The sequence below is a fragment of the Nicotiana sylvestris genome, chromosome 1 (assembly GCF_000393655.2).
Source record: "Nicotiana sylvestris chromosome 1, ASM39365v2, whole genome shotgun sequence".
NCBI classification, from domain to species: Eukaryota; Viridiplantae; Streptophyta; class Magnoliopsida; order Solanales; family Solanaceae; genus Nicotiana; species Nicotiana sylvestris.
The window spans coordinates 158,019,069-158,043,818 of record NC_091057.1 but is presented as its reverse complement, the minus strand read 5'-3'; the positions used below and the strand labels follow the sequence as shown (position 1 = coordinate 158,043,818).

At 35.0% G+C, this 24,750-nt stretch overlaps 3 protein-coding genes and 1 long non-coding RNA gene across 5 annotated transcripts; 3 read left to right on the top strand and 1 right to left on the bottom strand.

The window, feature by feature from the left end:
* The first annotated feature begins 3,672 nt into the window (after nt 1-3,672).
* Nucleotides 3,673-4,663, top strand: LOC138880501 (uncharacterized). The gene is made up of 3 exons (XR_011403203.1): nt 3,673-3,740; nt 3,848-3,974; nt 4,643-4,663. It is a non-coding gene; the product is annotated as an uncharacterized lncRNA (long non-coding RNA).
* A 46-nt stretch (nt 4,664-4,709) lies between these two features.
* On the top strand, nt 4,710-5,513 carry LOC138876498 (uncharacterized). Its single transcript, XM_070155543.1, has 2 exons — nt 4,710-5,181; nt 5,267-5,513. Exons 1-2 carry the CDS (start codon nt 4,886-4,888, stop codon nt 5,511-5,513), a joined length of 543 nt encoding a protein of 180 aa, XP_070011644.1. The 5' UTR covers nt 4,710-4,885.
* Nucleotides 5,514-6,198: 685 nt separating this feature from the next.
* Nucleotides 6,199-9,037, bottom strand: LOC138876497 (uncharacterized). The gene is made up of 5 exons (XM_070155539.1): nt 8,710-9,037; nt 8,333-8,537; nt 7,633-8,183; nt 6,847-7,457; nt 6,199-6,642 (listed from the first exon to the last, which is right to left on the bottom strand). The coding sequence occupies exons 1-5, from the start codon at nt 9,035-9,037 to the stop codon at nt 6,199-6,201; spliced, it is 2,139 nt and encodes a 712-aa protein (XP_070011640.1).
* A 1,040-nt stretch (nt 9,038-10,077) lies between these two features.
* On the top strand, nt 10,078-17,929 carry LOC104224072 (U-box domain-containing protein 33). 2 transcript variants are annotated; one of them, XM_009775645.2, is made up of 9 exons: nt 10,078-10,712; nt 11,886-12,007; nt 12,387-12,508; nt 13,541-13,645; nt 13,899-14,304; nt 14,464-14,625; nt 14,878-15,408; nt 16,204-16,965; nt 17,523-17,929. In XM_009775645.2, the coding sequence occupies exons 1-9, from the start codon at nt 10,451-10,453 to the stop codon at nt 17,703-17,705; spliced, it is 2,655 nt and encodes an 884-aa protein (XP_009773947.1). In that variant the 5' UTR covers nt 10,078-10,450; the 3' UTR covers nt 17,706-17,929. The 2 variants fall into 2 exon arrangements, with proteins under 2 accessions (XP_009773947.1, XP_009773940.1); XM_009775638.2 differs by having other exon boundaries at nt 10,079-10,712; nt 14,461-14,625.
* The last annotated feature ends 6,821 nt before the right edge of the window (nt 17,930-24,750 follow it).

Genomic DNA, 24,750 nt, shown 5'->3' with positions numbered 1-24,750 from the left:
AAGTCACCAATTTTAATCCCGAATCGAGGAAAATAATGACTCTATATTATAGTCTGCGTACCAGAAATCCGGATAAGGAATTCTGTTAACCCGGGAGAAGGTGTTAGGCATTCCCGAGTTCCGTGGTTCTAGCACGGTCGCTCAACTGTTATATTCGGCTTGATTATCTGATTTTATACAAGTATGAACTTATGTGCAAATTTTAACTTTTAACCGCTTTATTATTATTGTTTTTACAAGAATGTGAACATCGCTTAAAACACGTCTTTGGACTGCGTCACATGAAATGCACCCACAATCCGGAACGCATTTTATTTGATGTTTTGAGATTTGGATTTGGGTCGCATGAAATGCACACCCGAGCTTAAGAAAGTAAATTATTAAACACGCGCCTAAAGAGACTATCGCGTTATTATTTTGCGGAGGCCGTGAAATTCGCTAAACGACCCTCCTGAATTCTAAGTAATTTTAAACAAGTATTTACTGAGGGCCCCGCAATTTGTATTTTTATTCGGCGAGGCTCATCTCATTCTTATTTTTTAAAGAATTTGCAACGTCATGGAAATGCATCTCGGGCCACGCCACAATCAATGCGCCCGTGACTAGAGACATATTTCGACTCCGTTGAGATTTGGATTTGGGTCACATAAATGTGCACCCGAGTTTAGGGAGATAACATTATTAAAGGCGCGCCTAAAGCAACTAGCGCATTATTATTTTGGGGTAGGGCCGTGAAATTTACTAACCGGCCCGTCCCGGAATCTAAGTATTTAATACATATATTTTGCGAGGGCTCCGCAATTTGTACATTTTTATTTAGCGAAGCTCGTCTTTTTTTTTATTATTATTTATTATTTATTTTTATTTATTTTTTATATTTTTTAAAGGGATGCCATCTTTACGCTTTTAACCATACTAAACCTTACAGCTTCTTTACAACTAAAATCCCATGACTTGTTAAAAGTTTAATAAAAGGAGTTTAGTGAATGATTGTTTCGGTAGTAGTAACAGCATGCACTAATACTAATAATTTTTTTTCGAATGTCCAACTGAAGGAAAGGACGAACAGATTAACGTCAAACTTGTGTCATAGAACGACTAGTCCAACTTAATTAAACGACATCAAATAAACAAGAATAACATAACATGAGAATGAACCAAAATGCAGACAATGAAACATAGGCAGAAAATTTCCATACCAATTTTTATATTGCATCTCAAACATTCAACGTAAGTTTATTTATCTAATACATCGAGGTTTACTAACCTTAGCACCTCGACAAACTCAGAGCGACAAACACGATTCCGACGGAACTTAAGTCGGACCTTTCTGCACGAAGAACAACGACGGAACCTCAGACAGCGCCTCGACGTACCGAACCTCGACGAACAAAACGACCTCACCGGACTGAAGCAACGACTGAGCTACTCAGCAACGCAGCGACGCAGCAACAACTGCTGTATTTTTCGACGCAGCAACTGTTGCGAGAAGCTGCAACAAAGGGGTCGTTGGAGGTGATGAAAGGAGCAGCTATGGAGGTCTGTTTGGTTGTTGACGGAGGTGGAGGAGTGACGATGATTATGGGTGGTCGGAGGTTTTTGTGGACTGGTTTTTGTCGACTGCTCCTTTTGACGTGGGGTGGCGTTCGGACAGTGGAGGTCGTTGATGGAGCTTGGGGCTGTTTAGACAATGGTTTGGGGTGAGGGTTATCGTCGAGGACTGGACGATGCAGCAGCGATGGTTTTTGTTTTGGTGGAGCTGGTACGTGGGGGGTTTACCGGTGGTTTTGGACGCGAGGATTTTGGGGTCGTTGGTCGGACATGGTGTCTGGGTAGTGACGGAGGGAGGTGGTTTCGTTTGTATGGTGGTTATGGTATTTGGGCGATGGTGTTTGGACGGGGGTGATGGAGGGGGAGGGTGGACGTGAGGCAGTTTGGGAGGAGACCGGGTTGGGCTCGTAGGGTTTTCTTCTTCTTCTTGTTGTTGAAGAAGAAGATTGCACAGTAGTCGTCCCCCTGGTTTTTTCGTTGGGGGGGGGGAGGTCGGGATCTCCAGTAGGGTTTGCCCTCTCTTCTTTAGGAAGAAGACGAGGGTACAGTACCCTCTCTCAAAAAATTTCAAAATCCTTTTTCCGTCCCTCTGCTTTTTGGCCCTTGTCCGTGTTTTGTACTGGGTTTTGCCCAGAAAAATGAGCCTCACGCGTGGTGGGGTTCAAGGTTTATGTCCCCCACGCGTGGTGGGGTTCCCCATGTGTCCTGGACACTGTTTATTATGGGCTAGGTCCGAAAATTAGGCCTAAAACCGGGTAGTTTAAACCCGAATATTATTCTTTTGCCCGGACCCGAGAAATAGGAACACGTTGCTTAACTAGTCCTATGTAAGCAAAATAACTACCAAAAATAAGACTAGTATTTAAACAAAACTATATATTTTTAAATATTTTTCAAGATTTTAAAATAGCTACAAAAATATTAATAAAACTATTTTTTTGTAATTTTCGTAAATATTAAGATAAAATATGAAGTACTATTTTTGTATTTTTTCAAAGTTAAAACGACTATAAAATATTAATAAAACCATTTTTTGTAATTTTCGTAAATATTAAGATAAAATATGAAGTAATATTTTTTGTATTTTTCAAAACATTAATAGAATTATATATTTTTTTTGTTAATTTTCGAATTTATATAAAGTACCAAAATAAAGTGCAATTTTTGATTTTTTCAAGTTTATGAGGGATACATAGACTAAAATTTATATCTATACTTTTTTTTTGTAATTTTTCTTTTTGCAACGAAATAAAGTAAAAATAGTTAAAATAGCTATACTAGACCCAATTTCACATATTCACACTAAAATGTGAAAATTCTCGGGGAGGGTCAAAAATCACGTGCTTACAACATGTATCTACAAAATTCCTACATACATATCTACTGATTTCAAGACAACATTATTTAATTATACTAATCATTTTTTTACTATGTGTTGCAGCTACAATTTTTCCAGAACATTTTCGACCACATGTTGACTTATATCCTGACTTCCAAGAAGCAGTTGAGGCATATAAAGCAGGTACAAAACCATTCCTTCATTATAATAAGGTTTTTATGCAAAATTTTAATAATTTACACCTTAACTACATATTCCTACATATATCTACAATTCTCATTCCCACTTATTCATTCAAGCTGAAGTTTCAGCAGAACATCTACAAGGAAATATTGAGGAAGAACTAGTAATTGATGAAGTAGCTGAGGCACAACAAGCAGGTAATATATTCTCTATATTCTCTATAACTCCATAATACTGTTCATATCTACATAGATCTACACTTATCTACAGAAGGTGAAGTTCCACAGTCGCCAATTCACGGTGTGACTGTGACTGAAGTTGTTCCTGAAGGCATTGATAAAAACGTTGTTCCTGAAGGCATTGAAAACAAAGGTTTGACATTGGATGACTTTGAGCTGCCAGAAAACTTATCACAGTTGGTCATGTATGGCGAGCCCATACGAGATGAATCAACCCCAGTTCATCCCGGTAGAACCAGGCAACCCGGAAAACATGCACGATCACCTTTCACATCTTTGTATAGTTCTGGAGGCAGCACATCTATTGGACCTAAATTTTTTTACCTCAAGCACCCCTTCACAAGTGTCATAGGTGAAAATGTAGATCCTGAATTGACAGAAAGGTTCACTAACTAGTTATACGTTCGTAGTGATAAAGTATCTAGGAGGTATGAATGCTTCATTTTACACTGTCTGTTCACCATTTTTATACTTTAAAATTGTAATTCATTTTGTCAATTTTTTGTATTTAATCATCTTTTTTTTGTTATTACAGGAGGAAATATTACTTTTCCAAGAAGGATAACCAAATCAAGCCTTGGTTGGATTTTGGTTGTGAAAAGATTGATAAGAAGGACTGGTTTTATGACCTTGCTCACCCCGGACAAGTCATCAATAACACAGTAAGTATAAAGAACATAATCATTCACAATATCTGTTTTGTCTTCAGCTGTGTAGTGTAATTGTAGTTTATTTTTCAGCTATGATGTGTAATTGTAGTAATATTGTAGACAACATATATATGTTACTATATTTATGTCTCAGCTGTGAAATTTTGCTTTTTATGGACCTTATGTATCATATGTGATGATGATTGTATGTACAAACTGGAATTTTGGTACTTTTGACTGACTTGGAATCTCCGTGTACCACAACTGTAGTTACCTTGTAGTAATATTGTAGAGCTTGTGATTGTGCCTATTAATATTAACTGTAGGTTGAACTTGCTGATTATTGGGACCTTAAGTTAGGTGGTATGTTTCATTTGTTCCTCTGTATAGTGAATAAATGTAGACAGTGCATAAATATAGTTAATGTGTAGTTGTTTTGTAGTCTGATGGGTCAATTGTACATATAGTACTTGTTCACTATGGTTCATACAAACTACAATTAAATTACATTTTGTGAGGTACTTGGACTAACTGTTATATTTCTGTAGTTATAGTGTAGCTAATTTGCAGCAATCTGTTAGAGTTTTTAATAAATTCAAATTGTAGTTAATCTGTAGCTGTCTTGTAGACAAGTGTGGTTACACCGTACCTTATTGTATATGTTTATTCTATTTTGGCAGCACATTGATGTTATTATGTATTATCTGCGAAAAAGAGGCAAATATGGCCCCAACAATAATACTAGGTTCACAACCACGGATTGCTTGTTCAAGACAAAGATTGAAAGAATCTATGACAAGTTCATAAGTTCTCCACCGGAACAAAGGTATTCGGTTGTTAAACCCGAGGATGATGTTGGAGAATATATTCTTGGGTACAGAATTCTTGCTAATGTTGCCTGGGATCTTGTTGACTATGTGCTCATGCCTGTGAACCTTGTAGAGAACTTCCATTGGTTGTTGCTAGTTTTTGACATAAAGGACAGACAACTTTATGTTTATGATTCCATGGTGAGAGCAAACCGTCATAAAACAGTTGAGACATTGGTTGACAAGTTTTCAATCATTATCCCTCTGTATTTGTCATGCACTGGTTTCTATGGTAAACGTAAAGACATTAACTTCAAGAGCACAAAGGCATACATCGAGAAACCAGTTACGGACCCTCTCGACATACAATGGATGGTTGCTGAGATTCCACAACAAAAGGAAGGCTCAGTGTAAAAAAATAATCTCCCTTTCTATATGTTTAATTTTTTTATTTTAATCATTTGTTATATAATGAAAAATTCTCATCTTATGCAGCGATTGTGGTGTATTTGTGGCTGCATTTGCGGAGTATGTTAGCCTTGGAGATTTGGCAATCCCAAAGGAAGATCTTTCTGATATTGACCAACACCGTAGACGCTATGGAGCTCTACTGTGGGACTATGCAACAAAGAAGCAAGAAGATGGGTCAATCAGTGAGAGTGAGGTTACTGGCAGGCTAGCAAGGAGGAAGGGTGCTCCGGCAAAAAACGAGAGGACTAGAGTGCAACGAAAGAAGAAATAGACTATTGTGTTCCTAGTTTGGTCTGTGAAATTTGGTAGTTGAATTGGAAAACAATGTAGGAAATATGTCGTTTTGGTTTTCTACAACACTTTTTGTTGATTACATTATACTCGAGTACTCTGATTACATTTTTACAGCAACAACTTTGTCTTACAATTTGACTTTAATCTTCAAGTTATTTTTATAAATACCTTCAAGTGCCAAGTAATATCTGTATATAACTGTCATTTGTTACACAGCAGAAAGATAAAATAAATACAGGAATCATATAAATAATTTAGCCATCTTTTATCAACAAGGTTTATCAAAAAATTCAATTTATCTACATTTAAACTACGTCAAACTACATTTTAACTACAACTCCTCTACATATGAATAACAGGACTACAGTTCTAACACAGTTAAACTACATATTCACTACAATCTGGATACAATTTACGTTGAATGCATTCTTTATTAATATCAGTTTTTTTGTATACAGTAAATATTAAAGTTTAACTATTCTATAAAAAAAAGACAACTTTAGATGCTTGACAGAATACATAAAAACATAAATAGTGCAGATACACAAATTGATGTTTATACTTCTTATTCATCTTCAAAAACTTAAACAATTACACAAGAAAATCCGATAATTTGAGCTCACTAACATTTATTTTGAATAACTATTCTAACTACATGATATTCATTTCTTTTTCGGCGCATTCTTGCAAGTTCTTTTGTTATGCCCTTCACCTCCACAATTGCCACATGACACCTTGTATTTCTTTGACTTTATTTCATCAAATGTTTTATATCTTTCCTTGTGAGGTCTCCCTGGCTGCCTTTTATCTCCCACCGGTGGCTTTACTACCTCATCCAAAATATGTTGTGGCACATCCCATTTGCCTTCATCAGGAAGAGGATTTACTGGCATTTCATAGGTAAGCAGAAGGCTCTTCCTTGTGTAATACGGAGAGCAATAGTTTTCGTATGTTTCATTCCTATGCCTTAATGCTGCCAAAGCATGCGCACATGGAAGTTCATCAAGTTGGAATTGTCCACAGCTACATTTCTTGTTTTCTAGACACACAATGTACCGCTTCACACCATCTAACACAGTATGTATATGATCTGTTGAAGCCCTCACCTACAATTGAAGACCAAACAGAAATAATAATACATCAATCATTAAAATGGATTATCAACAATTTACCTACAAATCAGCAACAAATATATTACAGCTCATCTACAAACTATTATTACCGACAATTTGACTACAGTTTAACTACAATCTGGAAAAACTGCAGCTAGTACTTTTTTGATTCTACTGCACCAAAAAAAAATATCTTACCCTTAGTTTCTGAGATAATGTACTGTTGTCTTCCAATTCTTTGTTGTATTTGTGACCAAGGTATGTGAAAGTACCCTTTGCCTTCGATAACTTTTCTTTTGTCCAACGTTCAAGAAGAGTCCTCATATACTCAAATAGATCAAATATTGGAAGCTCTCTTGCATCTTTTGTTACAGCATTCAACGACTCGGCAATGTTTGACGTCATAGTAAAAGTTCTATTCACCGTTGCATGTACTCTTGACCATCTATGATAGCCAATATCATATAGGTAAGACTTTACACGCAGGTCTACCTCTTCAATCTTCAACATCCTTTCATTAAATTCATCCATAGTGTATGACCGTGCTGTAGCAAAGTACAATTCATGTAATTGTAGATGTCCCTTCTTGAATTTTGACCTTATATTTGTCCATATATGCCACATGCAAGAGTAGTGTGCCAATCCCGGATAGACAACTGATGTTGCCTTCAGTATACTCTCATGCCTATCTGAAACAACACACATTGAAGGTCTTTCACCATATGCCTCCTTGAATTGCTCAAAGAACCACTTCCAAGACGCGTCGTTTTCAGAATCAACCACAGCATATGCCAAGGGAAAAATAGTACCTACATTTTTAAGACATAAAATATGATTAAATAACAACTACAATATATATTGAGAAATATAGACATGTTAACTACATTCTTTTATATAACTACAAAATAACTACAACATAACTACAATTTAACTGCATTTTAAAGACTGTCTACAAAACAAGTACAAAATTATTCCATTATTTACCTGCTGCATCCATGGTGCTTGCTGTCAGCATAATCCCCCTGTAGGCTGACTTTAAGAATGTCCCATCAACCACTACTACCGGCCTATAATGTTGCCAACCATTTATTGATGTACAAAGAGCAACAAATGCGTATAAGAAGCAATCATCTGCTGCCTTCTTCAATTTAACAACAGAACAAGGATAATTCTTCTCAAGAATATAAAAATATTTGGGTAATTTGTTGTAGGAGTCACACGGATTCCCTCTCAAAAACTGTAAAGCTTTTTCCTTTGCTCTCCATGCTTGCATGTAGCTTAGGTTCAGTCCATGTTCGGATAACATGTCAGTTTGTATGTCCTTTGGTGTGTAAACAGTCTTAGGATCACAATACTTTGGAACGACCATGCTACCAAGTACTGCTGCAGTACGTTTGCGCTGTATGAATGTTTCGTCCATTAGGCAGCATGTGTGTTGACGGCTGAAACTTCTTATCTTGAACATTGCCGAATCATTAATTGACGTTGCCTTGAAATGCCATTTACAGCTTTCAGCAACACATATAAGCCAGTAGCTACAAAAGAAATACAATATTTACACAAATTTATGAAAAAACTACAATTAACTACAAACTGACTACAATTTAACTACAATTTATAAAACCCACCTATCTTCAATCATACACTGATTTTGCTGATATATTATCCACAAATAACTACATACCTTCTATGACTAGATCGTTTTACTCTGAACTGGAACTTGTGCATCACTGAATAATTCTTCATTGCAGCAGCTACTGTTTGCTTGTCCTGATAAACTTGTCCTTCTTCAATATATGTTTGCGTAGATTCAGTTATTATTTCACTTTGATATTCCTCTATAGCTGGTGAGGATGGAAATTCAAGTAAGTTTAGGGATCCAGACGAACCTGCAAACAATAAATTCATAAATGTAGTTTCTATGTAGATAATTTTGAAAGCAACATTGCTTTATCCTTTTCAGTACTATGTGAGCTTTGTAGTTTAATTGTAGGTAATTGTAGTAATATTGTAGATAACATAGTAACACCATAACTCTCTGCAATGTCGAATCAAACATACCTGCACTGGTGCTTTCATTGTTGATTGCCAATTCCATATTGAAATCTCTTACGCTTATACATAAAGGATACGAACCTAAGTTTTTATTCTCCTTTTTGGTTTCCATGTAAGCACGAACCCCCATATCATTCCTAATCTCCATTGGAGGACAATTCTCGTTCACAATGTATTTGATTTCTATAATTTTATCCGATGTATCAATCGATAATTGTTCTGCAATTGTAGAACTGAGAATTTCGTAGTTTGCATTATCATCTACCACAATGGCATCAACTTCAAAATCTCTAAATCTGCCATAGTTATCCCAATTACCATTCGATTTCAGCATTATTAGGATTTTTGACATGATTTCGTGTAGTTGATAGGAAAAAAGACGAAGAACAGATATAGTTTCTACAATTTGAATACTGATATCGACGAAGAGCAATTTTGTACAATTTGAGACGAAGAACAGATATAGTCTCTCTTCAGTAATTGTACAATTTGATTGCGTTTTTTGTGAGATATCTTTCTGTTGAGGAAGGAGAGAATTACGCAACTGGTGCCTTCATCAGGAAGAGAGATCTCCTTCAGTTTCAAAATTCGAATAAAATCCTTGACAGAATCACATCAGATTTGGTGCCTTCATTTTAGGGCTTTTTTATTGGCAAAATCTACCTATTTTTGGATTGGTATATAATTTGTAGTAAAAGTGTGGACTACATGGATAAATAACAAATTATGAATATTTTTGGTAATAATGTTTGATATATGGTATAGATAGGTAAAATCCCATAAAAATATACAAGAAAAATAAAAACTCCGAGCAAATTCATGAGAGACCTTCTCTAATCTATGTTCCTTTTCTATTCGCAAACTTAGGACCCGCTTGACCATGAGCTTTTCCAAAATAAATTTGGGATTTATTTGGCAAACTCATGTTTGGCCATAAATTTTGCCCACATTTTGGCAGAATCCCAAATCCCAAAATCACCCCAATCGCTAATTTTGGGCCAAAATCTTAAAACTTGAGAATTATATACATGTTTTTCCAAAATAAAATTGAAAAATATGTTTTGAAAACGTATGTCCAAACGCATTTTCATCTTCAAACCATACTTCACCCAAATCAGATTTTTCAAAACAAATTTAGGAATCTATGGCCAAACGCTAGTTTAAAACAACTAAAAAAGAAAAAGAAAAAAAGAAAGAAGCAAATGTCTATTCTTTCATTCTCTGGACTTTTAGGACCCCAACCAATGAGGTGATGACAAATTAACAGCGCACATATTATTAATTAATTAATTAAATCAGTTCGAAATAAAATAAAATTGTTCAACAAAATGCACAGAGAAGCTTCGGTTTTAAGGAAGAAGAGAGGATACAGACAAAGAGTACGATAAACAACTGTACAAAAATGGAGAGAGAGAAAAGTTGACCAATAATCATAAGTTGGTAAATTAGTTGTAAAAATTAATTATCAGATTAAATTTAACACCGTAGTCCATATACTGCTAAATACTCCGCACAAGCAATCTCTTTTCACTATAATCTCAAGTCCGTAGACTTTCATTGCCACTCCATTTTGTGTCCTCCTCAATTTCATCGCCTCTTACAGCAAATGACCAATCCAACTCCTATAAAATTCCAGTAAAAACAAGGGTTTTTTTCATTCATTACATTAACTCAAAATCGTTTTGTGTTGTACGTGTAATTGTGTGTATACAGAGAGAATTAGATTGTTATACAGTTGAATTGCCCCATGGCATTGGAGAGTCCAGTTCCCGAAATCCGACAGAGTCCGGTAAGGTACCCGGAAGTTGATTTGTCGGGTCTGAATTTGAATGAGGAAATTGAAAGTCCATTAACGCCGCCGGCGAGAGTGGCCGTCGATATGATATATGTCGCCGTCGGGAAAGACTTGAAGGAGAGTGAACCTACTCTGAAGTGGGCTTTGCACAAATCTGGTGGAAGTAGAATTTGCATTCTTCATGTTCATACTCCAGCTCAGAAGATACCCATGAGTAATTAACTCTTTTTTTTTTTTTCCTTTTTTTTTTTCCAAATTGATATGATTCTTGGTGCTCAAGTTTTGATTTTTTTTTTAATCTTGGCTTGCTATAAGGTGTTTTGGAAAAGGTGGTTTGTTGAGTTAGTTTGATTTGTTGAACTGACTTGCTTCTTTTTTTCTGGCTTTCTGATGTTTTAGACTTATAAAGTCAGATGGTGGTTTATTTCATTATTGGTATTTTACTGATTGTTGAGGCATAAATTAATTGGACTTGTATACTTGATTAGCATCAGCTCCTAGTTGTGCTGGAGAAAGTTGATTGTTATTCTCTGGTTTGACTCTTGAGTTTTATGATAGGTCTGTTTTTTTATTCTTTAGTGAACATACCTACCTAATGAACTATTTTTGAACAATTTTTTATGCCCAAAATTCAGCTAAGGGAAGGTTAGTTCTTAATTTACAGTTCTTTAAAGCTTTCAAACTTGAGGATGCTACTATTTCTTCTGCAGTTGTTCCTGGAATTAAGCTTATCAATCCCTTCTATTTCCCTAATGAGGCTCAAGACTAATGATGTGGTGTTGAATAATTTCACTCACATACTTTCTTTCTTTTTTTCCATTTGAGGGGAGGAGGAGGTGGGGTGGGGGTTTGGGTAGAGGGAGTGTAAGTTAGTTTCTTGTTTGCTTATTAATTTAAAGAGAAGTAAGAGGAAATGGGATATTTGGTCGCAACTTATCAAAAAATTTTATTCCTCTTGGTAGTTAATGCGCTTACACTTATAGCTCCATGAAACCAACCCCACCCCACCTCTCAAAGAAACAGAAAAGAATAAAACAAAATTACTTTTGCAATTACAGCTTTCGTTAACTTTTCTCACTCATTCATTTGGAAATTTCGAAAATGCTATTAGTGTTGAGTTTTCAGACAAATTGTTCATGAATGGGAATTAATTCTTTACTTAACTATGAGATGTTTTTTCTGCTTCCATAATGATCCCAGAATTTAAGTACCAGCACCCCATTTTCTGTACAAAAGAAATAGAAGGAAAGCTTTTCTTCACTGTGCTGCTTGAGATGTCATTTTTCTCCGTAACTTCATCAAACTTCTTTTAAATAGTAATGATGGTTGGTCTCATCAAAATTATCGTTTAAAAGTGTGTCCAGTTTCTCTTGGATGGTTTTTGCAGTGGGTACAAAGTTTAACATAGATCAGTTGGATGTGCATCAAGTCAGAACATACCATGAGAAGGAAAGGCAAGACATGCACAAGATTTTGGAAAAATACGTTCTGATCTGTGGACGAGCTGGGGTATGGTTTTTGTCTTTTGCAGAACGTGATAGTGGTGATTATGCAAGCTGAAAGCTTTTGTTTGCATGTAATTTGAGAGCTTCTTTGGAAGAATATTAAATACATTAAATATCTTTTTGGCTGGCAAGGGGAAACCATTATGGAAGTTCTCCCTTACCCCATGTTCTCCATATTGTGCATGGATGAGTAATAAGTAAAAGTTATAATCTAGATTCCCTTTTTCAGGTATAATAATAAATGCACCAGATGTTCAACTCAGAGCTTCATTCTGCACACCGTTAATTATCATAAGAAAGTCTACACTTCCATATTCCTTTATTATACTCTCGATTGAACTGATGCTTTGTACTTCCTCTATTACGTCTCTATCTTATTTCAGGTTCGAGCTGATAAATTAGTTGTTGAAATGGATTCAATTGAGAAGGGCATAGTCGAGCTTGTATCGCAGCGTGGTATAGGGAAGCTTGTTATGGGAGCTGCCGCAAACAAGTGCTATTCAAAGTAAAAACAAGATATACTTTTTCAGTTACTTGAATGTCACTAACAATAAATATTGGGTGGGCTGCTGGATATCTTGGTAGTCTTGTTTGGGTTAAGTCTTCAAGCAACAGAAGAAACAAGAATTGACTTGCTGGATCCGTCTCCCATCTCCTCCCCTCCTCCATCATGTGTGTCTAGTCCATTAATTGACTCCTAAGTTCATCCTACAACTTCTAATTCTCACATCAAATACAGAAATACTAGCCTTAATAAAGTTGATGGTTGAATATTTGGAAAAAGGCCACTTAAGTCACTCACATCAAGGAAAATACTGATCTCTTTCTTCTTTGACAAACTTCATTTGATGGCTGTATTGTCTGAGAAAGATCTCTGAAACGTGATGGTAACATACTTGGTGGTCAACCTAAGGTTTCTGGTAGTTCTCTGTGTTTAAGTTTTTCAGTGCATGGGGGTTAATATTTAATGCAAGAAAGTTGAAACAGGAAATATTCTTCTCATGCATACCAAACGTGTCATTATGTAGCCTCTTCCGCTAGAGTCTTATGGTCTGCGGTGCCATAGTTCATTTAATTTGTTTACCATGCTGATCTTTTGCTTGTTTTTGCCTTTCTTTTTTCAATTACTTTCCTATTCTTGAGCAACGGCAAATAGAATTGACTTTCATTTACTTCTTGGCCCATCATTATTGCAAGTCAGACTTCCTCTGTGCATCTAAACACTTACCAGCACTGATGTTTTCAGGAGAAATAGGATAATGTCCTTCTGCCCTGTTTCCTCCGACCTCTATCACCCAAACACATAAATTCCAAAGGAAAAAGGAGAACTTAAAACCAATGAAGCAAGGAAAAGAAGTCCTAGAAGCACAACTCAATGTTTTTACGTTATCAAATAAATAAAGTTGGGGAATTTAGTGCCTCTTTCTTTTTTTTCTTTTTCCTCCAGGGGAGGGGGTGGGGTGGGGTGGGGGAATCTACGTCAATTTATTGCGTAACACACCAATCTGGGAATTGAACTCTTATGATGAAATTTCAGGAAAATGACTGACCTTAGGTCGAAGAAAGCCATCTATGTGCGGTTACAAGCACCCACATTCTGTTGCATCTGGTTTGTATGCAAAGGGAACCTCGTTTATACAAGGTATGCATCCTGTCATTCCTGTTACTATCTTGAAGCTTTGTTTTGGATGAAATGTGGTGGCACATGCGGATTAATTCTGTGTTTTCTTATAAATATCATTTTGCTATGGATTTTTATTTCTACCGTTTCTTCCCTAAGGTTGACTTTCCTTGGGATTGGGATGCGTGAGACGTGGGGGTAGGGTAAAGTTCATCTCTTATGTCACTTAAAAAACATGTGGAACGCTAAATGGTAACTATATTATGTCATGCAGAGAAAGTAAGTCAGAGAGACCTAATACGGACAGTGTGTCACCGTCAATTCCAGTAAGTCCCGAAAATGATACCGTTCTAAGATCAAGATCTGTTACAGAGGGTTACAACGAACAAGTAGGGCTCAGGGGCCCTTTCAACGAATATCGGAGAGTTGCTTCTGACAATCACAGGATAATCTTCTCTGGACCTACCTCTGGTGGGACTTTACGGGCTAATTTTCCAAGCATGAGTTCAGATAGAAGTCCCTCAGTGGCTTCACGGTTTTCATCAAGTTCATATGGTGAAATGGTTGGTGATTCACCTACAATTTCCCTTGCAAGAACTGAAGGGAATGATACTGCAATTGACTCATCCACACTGCACCACTTCATTCCTGGTCATCATCAGCCATCTTCTCCAAGTATAGTAAGTTAGTAAATCATGTTATTTCTCTTGTCTCTTTAAATTACTTAATTATAAGCAATACCTTCATTTTTTATTTCCTAATGTAATGCGAATGTTTCTGTTTGAAGAATTAGATCTAATATGCTTCTTAAATTTTTTGATGATTGGGGAAAATAGCAGGCTGAGAGTTTAAATGATGAGCCAGCTGGAAGCATGAATGATGAACTATTGGATAGACTTGAGCAGTATGTCGCGGAGGCAGAAGATGCAAGGCGAGAAGCTTTTGAAGAATCAATCAAGCGTAGGAAAGCAGAGAAGGATGCAATCGAGGCTAGACGAAGGGTAAATTTGTTCATTTAAATTTACTTCGGATAGTTGAATGTTATGGAACTACAGTTTGGCTTTCTCTTGGTTGTTTGCGACGATTACTCATTTGCGCCAAATTTCTCATCTGTTGATTGATGGGAAGCTTAAGTTTGATTGAGATTTAAGACAGTAAGACCTAAACTGCCAGTTTTTGAAAAGGAGATTGTTTTTGTAAGTATTTGCGCTACTATTAAGGGGGAAATTCTTATTGTAATAGTTTCATTTCAGGCAAAAGCATCAGAGACAATCTATGCCGATGAGTTGAGGCAGAGGAGAGACATAGAGGAAGCACTTGCAAAAGGCAAGGAAGAAGCTAATCAAATGAAATCAAAGCTAAATAAAATGTTGGCAGATCTGCAGGCAGCTCAAGCACAGACATCTTCGCTGGAGCACCAACTCTTAAATTCTGACACAACGGTGCAAGAGTTGGAACAGAAAATGTTCTCTGCTGTCGACCTTTTGCAGAAGTACAGGAAGGAGAGAGATGAACTGCAGGTGGAGCGTGATGATGCACTCAATATAGCTGAGGCGCTGAGGAAACAACACTCAAACGGGTCCTCGACTACATCTGCATTTGTATTATTTGCTGAATTTTATTTTCATGAAATCGAAGAAGCAACTCGGCGTTTTGACCCAGCCTTGAAAATTGGAGAAGGCGGTTATGGAAGCATTTACCGAGGCCTCCTTCGCCACACTCATGTAGCAATAAAGATGCTGCACCCTCATAGCTCGCAAGGGCCCTCAGAGTTCCAACAAGAGGTTAGATTCGTTATGTTTTGCTGCATTTCTGCCTCTGTGCATAGAAGAACCTAAATTGTGTCTACTCTCATTTCTATTTCTTTATTGTCTTGGTATTTGTCCTCTCAATTGTGCCCCTTGTTTTGGCCAGATTCTACTTTATAGCCCCGTTTTGGGTGGCCAAGCCCCAAGGCAAGAAGTTTAAATAGGGAAATAAAAGAACCAAAGAACAGCAGTGCTCAATGGCTTGATATCTGTTGATGGTGGTAGCGCAGATGGATATAGTGGAAAGTAAAAATATTTTCTTGTTTATTTTGTGTCCAACATATTGTAGCTACACTTAGATCATTACCATTTACCACTCACCAGATGAGAACTATCTTTTTATGGTTTGATTAGGCCATTTAGCTCTTTCCCACATCTTCTTTAAGATGGTTGATTATCTGCTAAAAATGGTTGTATATTGATTAGGCCAATAGGTTTATCTCGGAAGGGTTGGTGCTCTTCTACATGTTGAAATATCAAAATACCAGTTATCTTGTTTGTTTCGCTAGATTTATTACCATGTAAGACTCGGTTTACTCATAAACCTCCAATAGGGTCACTTCACCTGATATCTTCCTGCTCCCTGGTTTACACGCCTACCAAATTTTATGTGTTCTAGTGTGTTGTTTCATCAGTTTTCTGCTCTACTTACCTTGTTATATTGCTTTTTCATGCTATGCTTATCCCTCAATCAATATCCCACGAAGTTTTAATTCATTAACGCAGATAGCTTTTTGGCAATTCATGATAGGGTTTATTGGTCTCATATAGGTCAATATTTTAAGCAAGTTGAGGCATCCAAATATTGTCACTCTTATTGGAGCGTGTCCAGAAGCATGGGCTCTTGTATACGAGTATCTTCCCAACGGAAGCCTGGAAGATCGTCTTACCTGCAAGGATAACACGCCTCCACTGTCGTGGCAAACTAGAATTCGTGTTGCATCAGAGCTTTGCTCTGCTCTCATCTTCCTCCATTCCTGCACCGCTCGGGGCATAATTCATGGTGATCTAAAACCAGCAAATATCTTGCTTGATGCAAACTTTGTGAGCAAGCTTAGTGACTTTGGAATTTGTCGAGTTCTCTCAGAAGACGAATTTTCGGAAAAAAGTACTTCACTTTGTTACAGAACTGACCCAAAAGGCACATTTGCATATTTGGACCCTGAATTCCTCGATACAGGAGAGCTTACTCCAAAGTCTGATGTCTATTCATTTGGGATTATATTACTTAGGCTGTTGACTGGGAGGCCTGCATTGGGAATAAAAAATGAAGTCCAATATGCATTAGATAAAGGAAATTTGAAAGATCTGCTGGATCCAACTGCTGGAGACTGGCCGTTTGTGCAAGCCAAGCAGTTGGCTCACTTAGCTATGAATTGCTGTGAGAAGAATGGGAGGCTCCGCCCTGAACTTTCTTCAGAGGTGTGGAAGGTGCTTGAACCAATGAGAGCTTCATGTGGGGCATCATCTTTTAGGATGGGTTCTGAAGAGCGTTGTGAAATTCCATCCTATTTTATTTGTCCAATATTTCAGGTTAGTATACTGCTTGTTTTAAATCTAGCATCATACGGCATTATAAGTCCCATATAGTTTGAATTGAGCAGTCGTCATATATGATTAAATGAGGTAGGTGTTCCAGTTGTATAACAAATTATCATCTGAAGCACGTTGACAAATTCTTCTATTTTACGTCGAGGGTCTATCAGAAACAACCTTTCTACCTTCTCAAGGTAGGGGTAATGTGTGCGTACACAATACCCTCCCTCACTGTTTTTTTTTTTTTTTCTGTTGTTGTTAGCACGTTGAGAAATTAGCATACCCTCACTCTCACGAACCCAAACCCCTCTTTTGACTAGAAATCAGCATCCTTTCCTGTTGTTTCTCAGTTCTGCAAAATTATACTAGTAATTTTAAAGTTTCCATGCAAGTTTGTGTTTTGATACTCCAGTCAATGAGGTGGTTGTCATCCTACTCAATGAAGTTTGGGAAGTTAAGATAGTCTCTTTGTTTTCCTTCAGAAAGTATAATGAGTTAAATTCTAGCCATTTCTTGATGTTATATGTTTCATTTCTGATTGTAAAAACCAACAGGAAACTATGCAAGATCCAGTAGTAGCAGCTGATGGATTCACGTACGAAGCAGAAGCGTTAAGAGGATGGTTGGATAGCGGACATGACACCTCGCCCATGACAAACCTTGCACTGTCGAATACGAATCTTGTTCCCAACCATGCTCTCCGTTCTGCAATTCAGGAGTGGCTGCAACAGCATTGACAAAAGTGTTCAAGCTTTGTGAAATTGTCTATAGAAGTCATTACACCCCCTCTTTTATGTGTTTTTCATGGATGCTAAGCTCTAGTTTTACTGTATAGCAGCACTACAAAAATATACTTCTATACAGGTATTGTACATAATGGCATAAATTGGAAGTTAAAAGTCTGAGTATAGACTGAATGGTTTTATAAACATATATGAAATGGAACAGAATTTGCAACTCAGCTACTGCCTACTTGTGTGTCTCTCTCTCCTGCTGATTCAAAGGATTGAGCAACTTAAAATATTACTAATTAAAAGAATACATACTAATAAAAATCTCAAATATGCATTGTTATATGTTGGTATATTAATTTCTACATTCCACGTGTCCTTGTAGTTCGAATTTATTTACAAGTATATAGATTGTACCAAATGAAAGTTTGAAGAGAAGTAAGGTATAATAAAATAGGTAAAATATCTTAGCTCAAAACCATGTTCACATTTGCCTTTCTAGACGAATTATATCAAAAGTTTGAACTTTGAAATAGTGTCGCGCGATATTGAAGCTTCTATAAGTTTGTTGGTTCTAAAGAACCATGCGTGGAATTACTGATGTTCTTTTTTATTGCTAGATATATGCATAACAAATTGTATATTAAATGTATGTTAAGTAGTACAAATCCTAGAAAAACCTTAACAAGCTAACGAGCTATTTGTTTTATTTTTAAAATATTATTGAATTGCATTTTTTAATTAAAGTGGTAAAATACCAAGAGCAATTTTTATTGAATTTCAACTCGTAAAACCTGTGAAATATATTTAGATTATTGTCAATTTTGCATAACGGGTGTGTTACGTTGCTAACAACTTGTTTGGATGGTTGTTAAGTATCGTTTCATAATGTATTGCATTGTATCGTTTTGATGTATATAATGTTTGGATAAATTGTATTGTTTGTCGTCGTTTCATAATGTCATGCACCAATAATATGAAGAACAAACATGCAATACTATAATGAAAAAGTAAGGTATGAGGTAATAGTATTATATAAAAATGTAGGGTAAAGGATAAAATAAGAATCTTTAATAACAAAAAAGGGCAAGATAAGAGAAAAAAATAAGGAAACGACGCTAACACACCAAATTGATCGTTTCATAAAGTGACATTTTCCATCGTTACGTAACGACGGATTAAAACAATATGATACAATAAAATTTAAATAACAATCATCACAAACATTGTATTTAAAGTAACAATACGATACAATACAACAAGTAACAATCTTCCAAACAAGCTGTAAGTGAAAGATATTAATATACAACAATATGAAACAAATTGATTACTTGATTAATTTTCGTTACGAAGAACATAATTATTTGGTCTTTGGAAATAGAAAATAATGGCTTCTAATTAGTTAACTAAAGCAGAAATGTGAATATAAACAAAAAACATGCAAAATCGACAATCTTCATCAGAAAATGCAGAGTGTATAACGATTCACTGGAATAAACTACTATACAATATCAATTTTTGTCTAATATTAATTATTTAAAGATTAAAACTTGGATGATCAATCTAGAAGGAAAAATGATAAAGACAGACCATAGCTTTCTAGTCTAGAGTTGATTAAATAATATGCAATGTACGAGAAACAGAACATTACAAGCAAAGTTTCTAAAAAATATTTAATCAACTCGAAATGATAAGTATATGATCATCTTTCTTTACTGAGACTTATTGATATTTTCTGGACTTATTTACAATAAATAATAGATTACCTCTTATAAAAGAGGAATGGTTGTTACTTAATAGTCAAAAGTTAAAAAATACGTTACAAATTATAGATAGGCTTTACCTAGCAACACCTTTGGCTGAAACTTGAATATCTTTGTATTTTCTTTTTCAATTTGACTTCCAAACAATTAATTAGCTCCTCATTGTCTTATATTCCTGGAGTTTAATTTCCTTTTCCTGTGTTTTCCAATGGGTAAGTTTCTAGCTTATCCAGACTAAAATGTGTAAATGTAATTTTCCTCATTTAATATGGTGGGATTTGACCCATAATTATTATAATTACTAGTAAATTTGTCCGCGCTCGCGCACGGGGTTATAAAAACCCAAATATTTCAAATTCACAAATTATATTTTACTAAGACAATAAAATCACATTATGGTTTACTATTTCTCTTTAACAATAAAGTCATAAAATTATAAAGCTGCAAAGCAATAAAAATAATTCTTATATCCCTAGTGTTTATATTCAGATTTGATAATAGTGAATTAAATAAATGAAAGTGTGTCAATTCGACTAATCACAATTAAAAACCAGAAGCCACACGAATGAAGGTAAAAATTTAACTCAGTCCAATGACTTAAATACGAGTACACATTTTCTGTTTTTACTAAAAAACTTGAAAAGTTGAAGAGAAAAAAAGAGCAATTATTGACGAAGTTAAGAATAATACAATTCAACGGTGGCATTGCAAAATATGCAGGTGTGTCCATTTGAAGTTTCCTCCATATCAGAAATCAATAGTTAATTCTACAAAAGAAGAAGAAAAAGATAAGCTATTAACAAACAATCATATAGATTATTATCTCATACAACTTTTTCTAAAAAGAATTGTGATGAAAATATTTTCCAAATTACTCTAGTAATTTCTTGTTGTTCGTCAAAAAGTAGTACAAGAATAACATAGCTCGAAGATTAAAACAATATTACTGAAAACATAGGCATGTCAATCCATTTGATGTTTCCTACATATTAGAATTCAATAACTGAATTCTTCAAAAGAAAAAGAAAAATAAACAATTAACAAATTTGTCAGACAATTTATAAAAGAAAACTTATGTGATGCAAATATTATCTAATTACACTAATAATTTCATATTTAAGTAAAAACCAATATGAAGATCTTTACATAGTTAATAATAATAAAGATTAAAGAAAACTTACAGATAGCCTAGATAAAAAGAAAAGAAAAGCAAATTAAAGAGATTGGCTTGATGATACCCGTAATAGTCAATGCATTTTTGTAAAAGTATCAGGATAAAATAATTATCCTGCATAACTATTTTTACATAATTATTCTATTGTATATGCATAACTTCTCTTGTGTTCCTACATTGCAAAATACAAACACAAGATCTTGCTCCAGCTATCCAAGTTTTCGAGACCCATTTGTTGGATTGTAAATTTATGAAGATGACATACAATCTGATCAATCAAGTTATGAAATGAATATAAGAAAACACAATAATGTGTCATAAATTTATACATTTTTGAGGGTTACGAATAGCAGAATAGGAAAGATATATGGAAGTTATTATAAACATAAATGTTGAACATATAAGTGTTATTTATTTAATAATTTTCTGAATAAACGGTGTGACTTTTCCTTACTCCACTATTATAACTATTCAATGTGGTCATAACTCTTCAATATATTCACATAAAATAATTGATAAACAATTAATAGAAGGGAAAAAGAAGCAAAGAATGAGCAAAAAAAAAAGCAAAAAAAGGAGAAAAAAGATAAATAGATTTCTTGGCCAAAGAGAGGTGCCAAGTCATCTTCTATTGTCCCAACTTTATAGATAGATAGATAGACAATAAGAAGAAGATATGTATCTCAAACTTTTTGTTGGTATATTTATGATGTATCTCTATGATAAGAGGAGGAAATTTGTCGTAATCTCATTTTATGCGAGGTATCACTTAAATGAAAATTGATAGTTATTATTGAGAATTTGAGATCGTGAAAGATTATTATCAATATCATGAGTGTTGCATGTCAATTAGTTAGGTGCTAGGAAAGAAACACGTTTCAATTTCATAGTCTATTTTTGTGCAGTTTTGAAATACAAAATTAATTCTTTGTTACGTAGTTCGGACTATACATGTTTATCGGGTGGGTTGGGACGGGCTGAACGGGAAAAAAATCAGCCCGTTCGGTTAGGGGGCAGGCTGTTTAGTGGGCTGGTGACGGGTTGGGAAATTTCGGGTTTTTAGGGCTCGTTTGAGTTCGGGCTAAGCGGGTTCAGGCGGGCCAGGCTAATGTATATTTTTTTAATTAAATTTTATTTTTCTTATTCAATGTTATTGATACTTAAGTATTTGCAAACTTTTAAGGCTTAGAATTAAACTTTGAAGTTTATAATTTAAAGTTTTAAATTTAAAATTTGTATTTTAAAATTATAAATTAAAATTAAAAAGTAAGTAGCTACAAAAAATTATTTAATAAGACCAATAGGCAAAGGAACAAACTCCGAAGGTTTTCATTTTATATTCTTAATACTTCAAATTAATTTGCAAGTTCTTTTTTGATTTTTGAACTTGCAAATTAAAAGTTTACAACAACTATAAAAAATAAGAAATAGTACATCACATATTTTGCATCATTTTTGTAAGTTCTTCCATGTCAACATGAGGTTCTAGGTTCCGTCATTGGTTGAATCGGAACCATAAACCATTATATCTCCAATTTCTTGATCCTCCTCTTCGTCTACCTCGACACGCTCTTGATTTCGCCGTTGTAATCTTATCCAATCTCTGAAGCACACTCGAATTTCTAAAGCGTTGCTGCCCAATGAATGACGAGTATCTCCTAGCTGCCGTCTTGTTAGGCTACATGCACTCTCTGATGCGACTGTTGAAATTGACACATTTAGCACGTCTCGAGCCATGGTCGAAAGAACAGAAAATTGATTTGAGTTGCTCTTCCACCAACCCAGCGGTAGAAAATCCTTTGTGAGGGGCTCTGGTAACTTTTGCAAGTAGAATTGTAGTTAATCAATATTCCTGCTACTTGTTTATTGATGTTTTCCTAGTGTAGACCAAATAAGATAATCTTGAACACAATCATCATCATCCATAGTTGTTCTAGATGTTGAAGGATTAGTTGAAGAAATATTTGCATCTACAACCGAAGAAGCATCAATAATGTTAGCATAATAATTATATAAAGTTTGTAAATGTGTGTGTAGCTCAGAAATACAAGTGTCAATATCAGGAGTTTCAGTTGGTCCAATATCCATATAAGTATATAAAACTCTAATTAATTGGCGACACTTTATCATTTTGACAGTATGGTTTAAAATAACACCAATTAGGTAAATATAGGGAATTGGGTAGAACTACTTTTTAAACTTATCTAGCATAGATTTAACAACAGTAACATATCCTTCTTTCTGCTTCAAATTATGTAGTAAAAGAGAAATTTTAGCAATATGAACTAAACCATTTGCAATAGTAGAATAATAAGCTCCAGAAAACTCAAGTGTAGCCATATAAAAAAATTTTAAAAATTGTACAACATCATGGATGATATCCCAAGTTTTAGATGTTAACAAACGCCTAGGATCAGTACAATGAGAATTAGCAACTTCAGTTATAGGCATTCTATATTTATAATTCTTCCCGATCTTTCTTAATATTGTATTTCCCAAATAACCCTCCAGTACTCGAGTTAAGTTTTTGTTGCCCAGATGACTCATCTACTCCCCAATCAAGAGGGTGTATATGCCTACGAAGTTGATATGTTCCCCCTCCTTTACCGGGCTCATGTTTATACTGTTCACTACAAATTTTATATTTTACATCATTTTTTTGATCTTCTAGTCTTTCAAAAAACATCCAACACTTACTTCTTAATCGTCGCTTCTTCTTAATAGGGAGAGGAGGCCTACTTGTTGCACCCCTAACATTTTGAGTTTGACTAGCATTACCAGGTGTAGGTGGTGGTGTTTCAAGATTATCGGGTGATTGAATATCATCTAACATATCATCTAAATCACCATCTACACCAAAATTTTCTTGCATTCGCTCATAATCTACATTTAAATTTTCAGGTGAAATTTCAAAAATATGTGTAAAGCTACTAGAAGAACCAACACCACCTCTTGTTCTTTTGAAAGTTTTCTTACTACCACCTCTACTAGTGCACGCTTTTTTGGACGCTCTAAGTAAATTCATTATGTAAATTAAATTAAGAAATTAAATTAATAATTCTAATAATACAATAAGTGTACACCAAATAAGAGAAAGAGATGGAATGAGTGTACCAGAATTCCGAATGATGCACTAATTTTGAATTTTTAATAGCAAAAATCAAACTTAAATCGATAGACCGAAACTTGATAGTTGATACTTGCTTCGTAGTTTGGATTCGAATAATTTAAAATCGAAGCAGTGTTTGTTTGGCTGCTAATTTCGGATTGATTCACCTGGGTTGAATTTTTCTTCCTCCGATTTGGGGACTGCTATTTGCTGAAGTTTCCTCTTCCGTTCAGATTTTTTGTTGATTTGTTGTTTAGGTATGTTCTCTTATGTATTTTTCCAGATCTTGGTTTAGTGTGAAATGTCATGACTTGAATGAATATTTCTTTGTGAGCGTTTCCGTTGGTGGGTTATTGGAAAATTGATTAAAGGATTCCTTATTGAAACAATTCCTTTGATACGTATTTTCTGAAGCAACAAGGCATACATGGACTACAAATTGAGTATTGAATTCAGTTGACATATGTATTTGTGGATGATGAATAGACTTTTTTCAGTGTTTTAGTTTGTTGTGTTTAGTTATGGGTCACAATTAATTAGCATGATTATCACATAAGTATTTGACTCATTGTTCTAGTTATGAGAGATGGGTATTGAAATTAAATTTGAACATCACTGATGATTCTTCATTTAGCAAATAGATAAGTATAATTTGCCAATTCCATTTTTTCTCAACTTTTTTTGTATTTGCTACAGTCCAGATCTTTAGCCGCTTAATACTTTAGTTTTTTTTTTGGATTTAAATATTTATTTGTTGAAGGCTTTGGTTATTTGAATCGTTTAAGTTTGATTATCTGGAATTTGATGTTTGGTTGGGTTATTAAGTTTTGGTCATTTGGCAAGTGGTATAGCCAACAAAATAGCAGAATTATGCTAAAAGGATGCCCAGTTTTAGTGTAATTGGAAAGTGGTCGGAAGGGGACATTTCTTAGAGAAATCAAATTATGAACATCCGTAGTTTACTTTAAGTTGAGTGCAATCCTTTGGAATAATTTGAGGCGTGTC